A 10232-nucleotide genomic window follows, 5' to 3' on the forward strand; every position below is an offset into this window, starting at 1 on the left:
GTTTAAATGATCTGTAGACAGACCCTGAGAGGTAATTTTAGATATTTGTTAACTCACGCAAGCTTACTAACTAACAAAAAATATGACATAGCCACGCGGATCAGAAAATATCATGTAAATTTTACGATAGAACCAAAGGCATGCAAACAAAAGTTAGTTTGCATACAGACGCAAAGGAAACATGAAAATATGAGTAGCTACTCGTGAGCCAGTTTGAAACATAACATATAGCGATAAATAGTGCACACAGTAGGGGTAGAAGTCTTTTTTTAGTTTTGTGGGTGGGGTAGAAGTTATATGCAAAGAAATACGGCACCAAAGGTAACCAACACAATATAGATGCAGCTCATCACAAGTGCACTCCTTGGCGCACGATCTCATGATCGATCCCATGACTTCACATCAGTTTTTATTTTATAAAACACTAAAAAATGCAGGACACCAATAATTTTCTTATATCTAGGTCTTATATTAGGATAAAAGAGTATATTAAAGTTAGCATTAATGTATCATAAAACGGTGGCAAGCTATTTTTGGCTAGGTCATAATCTCCTTTATCCATGAAGAATTCTATAGCATAAACTGAGCCTGCTTTTAACACATCCTTGAAATGGTTAGATAGTTGCATTCACCATAACTAAAGAATGTGCAGTTTGGTCCACCGATGTAGTTGCCATCTTTGACAAGTAATCACCCCGCAGAAGATGTAGCGCCTTCAACAGAAACCTAGAGCGCTGAAAGGTGCCCTTTTTCTCCTGGGGAAAGAAGATAAATGTTTGTATGCTGTTCGACGATGAATGCACAGAAGGCTAATGCAGCGCTGGTATGTATATGGAGGCTGAATATTAGCTGACTGATATACAGATTCCTTGATGTGCTCAGCAACAAAGATGCACTTGGCCTTCCTGGTCCCGCTCAACACAAATATCCACTTGCACATGAACTCGCCATCCTCGATAACCACCCCGCAGACCTCTATTTCTGCAAGCACAAAACAAATCCAGTTTTGTTCATTAGTCCTCCTAAACTCTCATGGACTTGCACAGTACTCCGGCAACCTAAGTTGTTTGCAAACACTTACCAAACCATAAAATTTGTTTTCCAAAAATGCAGGCAGCATAAAAGAATAGACACACATCCAATCTTTGTTTCACAATAACAAACAGTAAAGAGATAACTGAAAAGAAAAGAACAATGGTTGACTTTGAGAGAAAACGACCATTGTCGGGCAAAATATGTGTTGGACAAAATCACAAAACAAAATATAGTGAGATACTTGCAACCAAACCAAATAAAAATCATGTCGAATTAAGTAAAGCCAAGGACTTCACTGGAAAGGTACTAACTGAGTGCGGAGGAATCGAAGATTGCAGATAATGCCAAGGAGGGTAGTATGTCAGGGTTACTTCAAAGCATCCTCCACCAGCGTGCTTGTTGTCGTACCTGGGACATGGAAGACCCAGCTTCTTTAGCATGGCTTCCAGAAGCTCATCCGTTGGAATCTTTACAGTCTCCATGGAAGCTGTTATAGACATACAAAAATTATTTGATCATGAAGTAGAACGGCGAAAGAAGGTAGAGCAACATGAAGTTAGGAGTATGTATATGAATAAGTACTCTAAGAACTACAGAACACATGTTAAGAAGTTTATGATTGAAATGGATTGAAGTAAAAGATAAAAGAAGATGAGTTAAGTATTGTCCAGCAGCATGCTGACTTGTATACCATATGCTTTTATCAGCTATATAGTTTTGTAGGACGCAGACTTCGGATATATTAAATCGGTACAAATCGGTACAAATCAGTGCTATGATGTTACTATGATGCAATTGAATATTTACCTGTAGCTTACTTTTGTTTCTAGTTTCTGGAAATGCTTAGATAAGTGTTCAAGAGTGTGAGTTGAAATTGGTTGCTACATTGCTGGACTATATTTAGCGGTGCGCCAGGAATGTTTCGAGGATGATAAGCAAGCAAGCGATGAACAAAATCTGACATGCGAAGGTTTCCGCGAAGCTCGATGAAGGCCTCCGCGTCTTGCGCGGAAGAATTGGCCTGATGAAGCAGCACCTGAAACAACAGATGACAGTAAAATTAAGAGAAGGCGCTAAAAAGTAATAATATGACGAATATATAGGCATATTGATCTTCATAAATCACAAATAACAGAGTCCAAGTTACACGGCAGAACTAACAAAAGGAGCAAAGTTTAGCGAGATTTTAAAGGATTAATGGATACTTCAAGTGTAAATACAGAGTCCAGATTCAGATTGGAGTTTCACACTTGTTTGAACAACAACAAAGTACAAAGATGAGTAATATGACATAAGCAATTAATAATGAAAGCTAAAGTAAACTTGTGTGCAGGAAACCATTATGTAAATTTCTATTTCGAATTTTGAAATGCATCTTTCGAATTGCTTATTCCGATTGTACTGAATTATAAATCATGTAGCGTACAATCCTTATTACTCGCTATTCCGCCACGAAGAAAATATGCATTTCAACCTCTCCATATAGTAATATGTACACACTGTGTTACGATCTCTAGCGCATTATATAGCTTCTGATATTTTATTGGGTCAGAATTCTGGAGAATTCAGGAGGCGGCAGAAGGTACATGTCGCCTACTCAGTCCGTCTTCGCCATGGCCTTGATGGTGTCGTCAGCAAGCAAGTTACAGCGGAGATTCACCTCTATGAAAAACAACGTTCAACAAAGCTTCTAAGCATTCAATAGCTACACTTCTAGCTAGGGCGAGCAGAACTTGGTAGCAAAACTGGAATATTGAACAATTTAAGAGCTAGCAGCTCACGTACGTGTTCTTGATTGCTATTATTTTGTTCAACGAGCTTTTGAAGCAAAATCCAGCAACGTGACAATTTTCCATGCGAGGTATGTAGTGTAATAATTGACCAGCGATGGTGCAGTAGAATAGTCTTTTCAAGCTAAAAAAAATCCTCTTTTCTGGATACTGTACCCTTTTTAAATCAACCTGCAAAAGAAACATCAGTAACTTTCCATAGTTTAGTATCTTAAAATTGGTAGCAAAAACAAATTACGGTGGAAGAATTAAATACGCCTTGATAAGACTTTGATCAGGTCATCAGGATCACCTATGAGGCAGCCCTGATGATACCATTACTCGCGCCTGGTTGCTCTGCTTCCTTCCTGATCTGCATCTTCTGGCAGCACTGCTCAAAATAGCCTCTGAAAATTTCAACAAATTCAAATGTTGATGGGCCCCATATGGAAACCAATGACATAAAACCAAAATTTGAAAGAGAAGAGAACAAAGAACTCAAGACGAAAAGAGAAAAGAGAAAAAATCAGAAATAGAAAGAGGAGAAGAAAGGAATCATGAAAGAGAGAAATAGAATAAATGTAAAGAACATCACCTGAGCCAAAACGCTCTGTGCTGATGGGTGGCGTCCTCTGGCGGCAAGGGTGGAAGAAGCAAAGAGGACCAGTCAACCAGATAGTTGTGCTTCTGGCAGATGAGGACTTCGGGAACTGCAAGATCAAGTAGCATGTATTATAATAAAATGAAGTGACATTGGTATAGCTTGTAAAATAGAAGGAACCAAAAATCCATGTTTAACTTTATAAAGCATCATGAAAAATGAACGGACTGGACAGAAAATAAAATAGCAATCTAAGTTCAGTTGTTTTGGTGTGCATCCTAAACCTGGAAGAGGTGAGCTGTTTTGGTGATCAATTCACCTTATGCTATGTCATTATCAGTTGCCCTTAGTCACAATGATTGTTAGTTAAAAAGGGCTATGAAGGTACCGTACCACCACAGGGGGAAAGCACTAAACTTTTTTAATGAAATTGCCAGAATAAAAATGGTACTAACCTAAGCAAATAAACACATAATGAAGAAAGCAGAGAACACGGAGACCATATGAACTCCATGACAGGAACATACACCTAAACAACATGACTTAGAAGAAACTATTAGTGCTAGATAATAACATTAGAGGTTACCTGAACATACAGACCAACAAGAAGTGTTGTAGTAAGATCAGCAACAGCTCCAATGCTCAACACAGTAACAAATCTCAACCTCTTAGCAGCAAAAGCCTCAGCCAAGGGAGCATCTTCACCAAGCAATGTATATGGTACCATTCCAGAAATCACCAGGCACACAAAAATGTATATAGTATGACACATACCAGAAGGCTACCTCTAGAAAATTTCGTTTCATTATCAGTAACGAATTTTTTTGCATGAGTCAAAAGAATACTTAGAACGGGTTATGATAACCAAAAGGAAGATCATTAAAGTGTAAGAAGAAAATGAAACATTAAGATAAAAAAGAATAATATTTAATGAGAATTGCTGAACACTTCAAAATTCTAAGAATCAAATGGATTATGGTGACAAAGGAGAAAACATCTACTGAAAATTTTGAGAAAATTTTCGAAATTCATCGAAGAAAATGAATTATGGTGACAAAAAATACCTAAAGGTGATAGTATGGGGAAACATTGAATTTAACAGTGGTCTTTTAGCTTTCTTGGCAAAATTAGCAACTGCATCAAATCCAACATAGGCAAAGAAGAGTACTGTGGATCCAGAGAACTATATGCATCACTACAGCAAATAGTCATCTGAGCACATCAAGACTGCATCATACTGAAATAGTTTGGGGAAAGTACCAATCAATGGGAATAATGCCTCAAATCACAAGAAATCCAAGAAACGACAATCAATCTTCATTGGCTAGTCTCCAATGAAAATCTGCAAATCCACCACTCTAATCTATGACGGGCTTGAAGACTACTGATGCAAGGAGGAGTAGGCCACAAGATTGAGTCGGTTACCTGTGCATACGACATGGTGACATGGAGTGATAATGCCACGCTGAAGGGGTCATGAGGGCGCGTATTTCCAACAGAGTAATCTAAAGTTGTAAATGGGATTAATCAAAATTCGATAACCTCCCTAGCAGGTACAACATTGAACATGTATAATTGATCTTCTTCACATAGTAGTAGTAGAAGTGATTACCTACAATTGTAACCTCTTGCAGCTGCTGCGCATTACCAATCTATACAAAACTAAAAAGCACCAAATTACACAATAAGAAACTAGGCACTGATAAGAGCATGAGCGTCATAAGTATCACTACAGTTTTTAAGGTTTTAAACTGTGGGCTTAACACGTCATTTGGATATGGAATTTTCTAAAGATTAGTTAAATCAAAGTTGAAGACAATACAAAATATAAGTTTCATTAGAATTGATAGTGATGAAAAGGCAAAGGGTATACCATGCAGCAACATTCTGATGTAAAAGATCTTGAATTTTTTATGCTTCCTTAATTTCTGAATTTCTTCAAGCTTGGTACAGAAGCTGCATGTAGCATTTGCATCCCGGTTCTCTCATACCTGCACGATCAGCAAATGATAAATCTAAAATGTGTAGCTTAGAGTTTTTGATCCAGAACTTTGACAATATGAAATATCATTTTGTTTTCACCCAAAAGGAATCTACCAACGAAGCAATAAAATGTATGAAGTTCTCTCTAATGTACAGACAAGAAAAATAGGCAAAATGGAATATTTACCATGCATTGATGTAGCATGCTACATATTAGGCCTTGAAGTGCTGCCACACAGAGAACCTATCCATAAAATGGACCTCATAGCTCCGATGAGAAGAAATCCAACACAAGATAGCCGTTGATTGTATTTAGTACTGCATCTATTGTCCATGTTACAGCCTGGACAGAAATATGACGAAATTAGCGCAACGTCTGCAACAACAATACCAACTTGATGAGAAGGTCCACCGCAAGATATGACTATACCATACGCGAGCAAAATTATGGAACCGAATAAGAAACTAAACTTGTTTACCTTTCTATAGGCACAATATAGGTGTATAGAAGTGCTAACCAAAACATAAATTTGTTGACCAAACAACTCAGTTTTGATTGTGTATCTCAATTCAACCAAGAATCAGAAGACAATGAAACAAAATATAACAGGAATCTTCTTGGAATTTTGTCAAACACCTTGAATGCATATGTGCATATAATCTGCTCAAACATATATGATTCAGAGAGAGAGAGAGAGAGGAGGAGGAGGAGGAGGATGAAGAGCAGACCCTAGACACCTGCAGACGTGACATCTCCTGCCACTGTAGGCCGCCATGGTAGCCTAATAGGAGAGCTTGGAGGCAACGACCAAGGGTCACCGAGGATAGCGGAGGAGGGCTCGGTGGCAGAGCTTCGACCGCTGATCCCTCGCGTGCTACTCCAGGGCCGGCCAGCCGCCGCTGTTCCGCGGCCAGCGAGCGCAGGCGCCGCTGCTCTTCCGCCTCCGCGTCTCCGGCGGGCTTCTTGGCCATCCCGCTGCGCCTGCTATAGGGGAGGTGGAGGGGACGCGAGAGTTGATTGGGGGTGGAGGGAGGAGACGAGTCCGCCGCCGCCCTTCTGTGGCCAGCGAGCGCAGGCGCAGGCGCCGACAAGGGAAGGGAGCGCGGGTGTCTCGGAGGATGCTAGGTTTTCACTGTGGGATGCTCATTTTATATGGGCCTGGTGAAAAAAGATCAACGGACGAAATCTGCTGGAAGGCTCCATCGGATGGCTCAGAATCCAAACGAACGTGGTGGCTCCGTGGGGGGGCATCATATATACCCCTGGATACGAGCAAATAGGACCAAGATGGACAAGATACTTGTGTTTTGTTCCTTTCCAGCAGTCCACCAATGAGATACATGGGGCGGTGCCATTTTGCCTCAAGGCTTCTCCTTACGAATAGCATGCCTTGTAGAAATGATGCAGGATTCTAGAAAGGTTACCGTAGTGTTGGGAGCGATGGCGACGGGGAGGTGAGCTTCATTGAGGACGATGGTAGCACTTTCTAGCGTTAAAGATATCAATATATCATAATGAAACCCGTATTTTCATTCACTAATATTAGATTTTTTTTATAGATATTTTAGAATAGAGTAGATACTAACAAACGGCTTAAGAAACCATCAAGATCAGAAATGCACTTTTGAAGCCATGTGCATATGCTCCTGCCACCTTAAGAAACAATTTAAAATGTTAAAACAATTTCAAATAAAAATTCCGTGCGTACATATTAACATTCTCTGTGCACACATCAAGTTTCGCGGACAATCCATTTTTTCCTTTGTCTTGTGAAAAAAGATAAGAAATATCTCATTAGGAGAGTCTTCTTTTAGCACCGAATTTTATATTTTTATGTGTGACACAAAAAGTATCGGTATTTCGTAAAACGACTTTGCCAACACATAGAACGTCAAGATGTACGTGCTACATTTTTTGATGGATTTTTCTGATATATTAAAATATGTTTTAAATGAATTTCGAAAATCAGGAGCATATGCACATGAGTGCAAAACGCCTTGTCCCCTCAAGATTAAAATATTTTCCTGAGTAAAAAAAAAATACAAGGACATCTGAGGTTAAACTATACATATTCGGGATTAGAGGTAGAATGGGCCGATTAAACGATACCAGGATACCTCTTCGGGGTTTGCACTATTTTAAAATTTAGAGATCTATGAAAGCACAAGCTCTAACAAAAAAGAGTGAACCTACACGCTAAAATGCATATAGATATACACCAAACAAAGCTTGCTCCAGTACAAACCCTCTCACACTCAAACTTCAACTCATCAAGTGCTGAGATCGTTTCATACCTTTCATGTGTTTGAGTTTGGGAAAAGGGGTCGTACCGGAGCAAATGTCACACCAAAATAAATGAACATGCACTAAATCTAATTAAAAGATCTTACATTAGTGAAGAGTAACTAGTATTTTATTTTAGTATTGTCGAGTTACCATAGACATGTCGCCAGTCACATGGCCCGTAAAATGATCATGCATGTCCCCGTTCATCTCTACACGTCTGTCACCTAGCAGGCTAGCAGCACGTCGATCTCAGCCGACCCGGTCCCTCCGCTAGCTCTCCAGCTCGCCCTCATCATCCAGGCCCCATGAATTCTCCAATGGCGGCACGGCCAAATCCCAGCACTCCATCGCACTTGCTAGTTACTGCCCATGATCGCTCTCCGCGAGTACTAAAACTGTACCGGAGGCAAAAAGTCGCCCACTTGAGCCAAAAAATTCCGTTCTTTGCGTTTCTTTTCGGTGCCAGTTTACGCGTTGATGCGATCATCGAGCAAGTGTCATGCAATCGCGTGGGATGGAAAATTATCTACCTAGCCCAAGTGGCTCATCGAGTTAGCAAGTCGCTGTAATTACCTGCTCGCGAAACCTTTGTATATCTGAATTGCCAAAACCAGACAAAGACAAAAGCTATAGCTAAGGCCCACTTGTCGGTAGGTCTTCTTTTCACTCTACTATTTTTCTATTTTTAATTTTATTTTGTCTACTCTCACTTCTTCCCTGAACAACACACATGACACATCGGCCACATCCGTTGCACCAGCATGGACACTCGCCGCCCACCCACGCATATCGCATGCACACACCAGTGGGGTGCCGCCCACCCACGCAAACCGGAGGCCGCAAGAAACAAAGACCGGTCACAGGACCGACAGATAGGACACTACCCTTGATCTGGTTGGAGTCGGCCCCACCCGGCCTGAATCGAGCGCATCCAACAAAATTGAACATCGTCGGTGGAAGCTAGGGATGTTGATGGAGGGCTCGATGTTGTGGTGGCAAAAGACACGAGGGTGGAGGAAGCTTGTGGGGTGTCTGGTGTGGCTTCCATGGCCACTGGCGGTGTCCGGAGTCGCCGGTGGAAACATCCGGCTCGGCAGTTGGCGCCTCCCGTACAATAGATGTCTGGTTTTAGGATTTTTAGGCGGTGGCCAGGGATTGTCAAATATAGCAACCGGTGGAAAATTTTGGTCAGCTTCCTACTTTTTTGCGGAGGATCATTTATACAAAGATTATTGGAGCAACATTTTTAGATTAAATTACTATATTTTCAATTTTTTGCAATTCTAGCTGAATCTGGAAATTGTGTTCAAGATACTCTAAAGACATCACCATCGAGCTTTCTTAGGACAATTCCCATCGAGCTAGTCAGACTATTTTTTTTATAGATAAAGGAGTATAGCCCCAGGCTCTGCATCAATAGATGCAAATGACTTTGCTTTATTAAACCATAGTATCAGTTCATCAAGATTCACTTATTACATTCACGGATAAGCTAAGATCGATACATGAATCAACCATAAGAAAATGTGACACACAGAAAAGCTATGCATTTGCTATTCTATTAAGATGCTGTCACCTAGTAGCCTGGAAAAAGATGTCCTGAACAACCACTACCATCCGGTTGCATCCAGTAACCATATCCTCTCGCTGCTCTAATGGAAGAAGGAAAACCCATTGTTGAATCGAATGAGCAGCTCGTCGGATAACCTGCAAAAAATTAGTTTCAGTTTGTTTGTTATATATAATATCATTCCTACTCCTCCAAATAGCCCAACAAAGAGCAGATACACATATACGAATCTTCTCTTTATCATTCTTTCGCACACCATTAAGCCATTTACCGAATATATTAGTAATATTAGCTGGTGGAGGAATGTTATATGTAAGATACATCATACGCCAGATAATCTTCGTGAAAGGGCAACCAATGAACAAATGATTAACGGTTTTCGTGGAATCACAAAAACAACATTTTTTTACATCCATTCCACTTCCATTTAGCTAAGTTATCGTTACTTAGAAGCACCTTGTTACTAAGGAACCACATATTTTTTTTGATTTTCAAAGGGATCTTTAATTTTCATAGATACTTACGAAGGTAAATAGTGAACTCATTCATCAAATCAAGATACATGAACTTAACTGAAAATATACCCGAATTAGTAATTTTCCAAACAAACTTATCCGGTTCAGTTGATAAATTTATTGTTATTAACCGCTAGCATAGATGTATCCATTGTAGTCATTTATTATCATCCAAACCTCTTCTAAATGAAATATTTAAAGGTGCAGTAGCAAACGTTGTCGATACTAGCACATTTTTATGTTGAATAATATTATAAAGCGTCGAATATTGATGAGATAGATGCAAATCTCCCATCCAAACATCTTCCCAGAACCTAACAGTTGTCCCATCACCAATTTTGAAATAACCCCGCTTGAAAAAATCATTCTTGAAATGCATAAGGCCTTTCCAGGAAGGCGAATCATTAGGTTTAGCTTCTACTTGTGCTAGAGTTTTATTTCTGAGGTATTTATTACATAGCAGTTGCTACCA

General features: G+C 39.9%; 1 protein-coding gene across 15 annotated transcripts; it reads right to left on the bottom strand.

Moving 5' to 3' along the window:
- Positions 1 to 380: 380 nt before the first annotated feature.
- On the bottom strand, positions 381 to 6523 carry LOC127335198 (uncharacterized). Of its 15 annotated transcripts, none has more exons than XR_007872651.2 (12): positions 6118 to 6521; positions 5576 to 5731; positions 5279 to 5396; positions 5018 to 5067; positions 4831 to 4910; positions 4006 to 4747; positions 3400 to 3514; positions 3118 to 3211; positions 2821 to 2996; positions 1843 to 2071; positions 1407 to 1522; positions 381 to 981 (listed from the first exon to the last, which is right to left on the bottom strand). XR_007872651.2 is itself a non-coding variant. In XM_051361798.2 (12 exons), exons 3-11 carry the CDS (start codon positions 5279 to 5281, stop codon positions 1151 to 1153), a joined length of 660 nt encoding a protein of 219 aa, XP_051217758.1. In that variant the 5' UTR covers positions 5282 to 5396; positions 5576 to 5731; positions 6118 to 6523; the 3' UTR covers positions 381 to 981; positions 1082 to 1150. The 15 variants fall into 15 exon arrangements, 14 of the variants coding, with proteins under 14 accessions (XP_051217758.1, XP_051217763.1, XP_051217757.1 ...); XM_051361798.2 differs by lacking the exons at positions 2821 to 2996; positions 4006 to 4747 and adding exons at positions 1082 to 1177; positions 3861 to 3934 and having other exon boundaries at positions 1347 to 1522; positions 1998 to 2071; positions 3400 to 3491; positions 5018 to 5057; positions 6118 to 6523; XM_051361803.2 differs by lacking the exons at positions 2821 to 2996; positions 4006 to 4747 and adding exons at positions 1082 to 1177; positions 3861 to 3934 and having other exon boundaries at positions 1347 to 1522; positions 1998 to 2071; positions 3400 to 3491; positions 6118 to 6522.
- Between the last annotated feature and the right edge of the window lie 3709 nt (positions 6524 to 10232).

This window comes from Lolium perenne, chromosome 2 (genome assembly GCF_019359855.2).
Source record: "Lolium perenne isolate Kyuss_39 chromosome 2, Kyuss_2.0, whole genome shotgun sequence".
In the NCBI taxonomy this organism is placed as follows: Eukaryota; Viridiplantae; Streptophyta; class Magnoliopsida; order Poales; family Poaceae; genus Lolium; species Lolium perenne.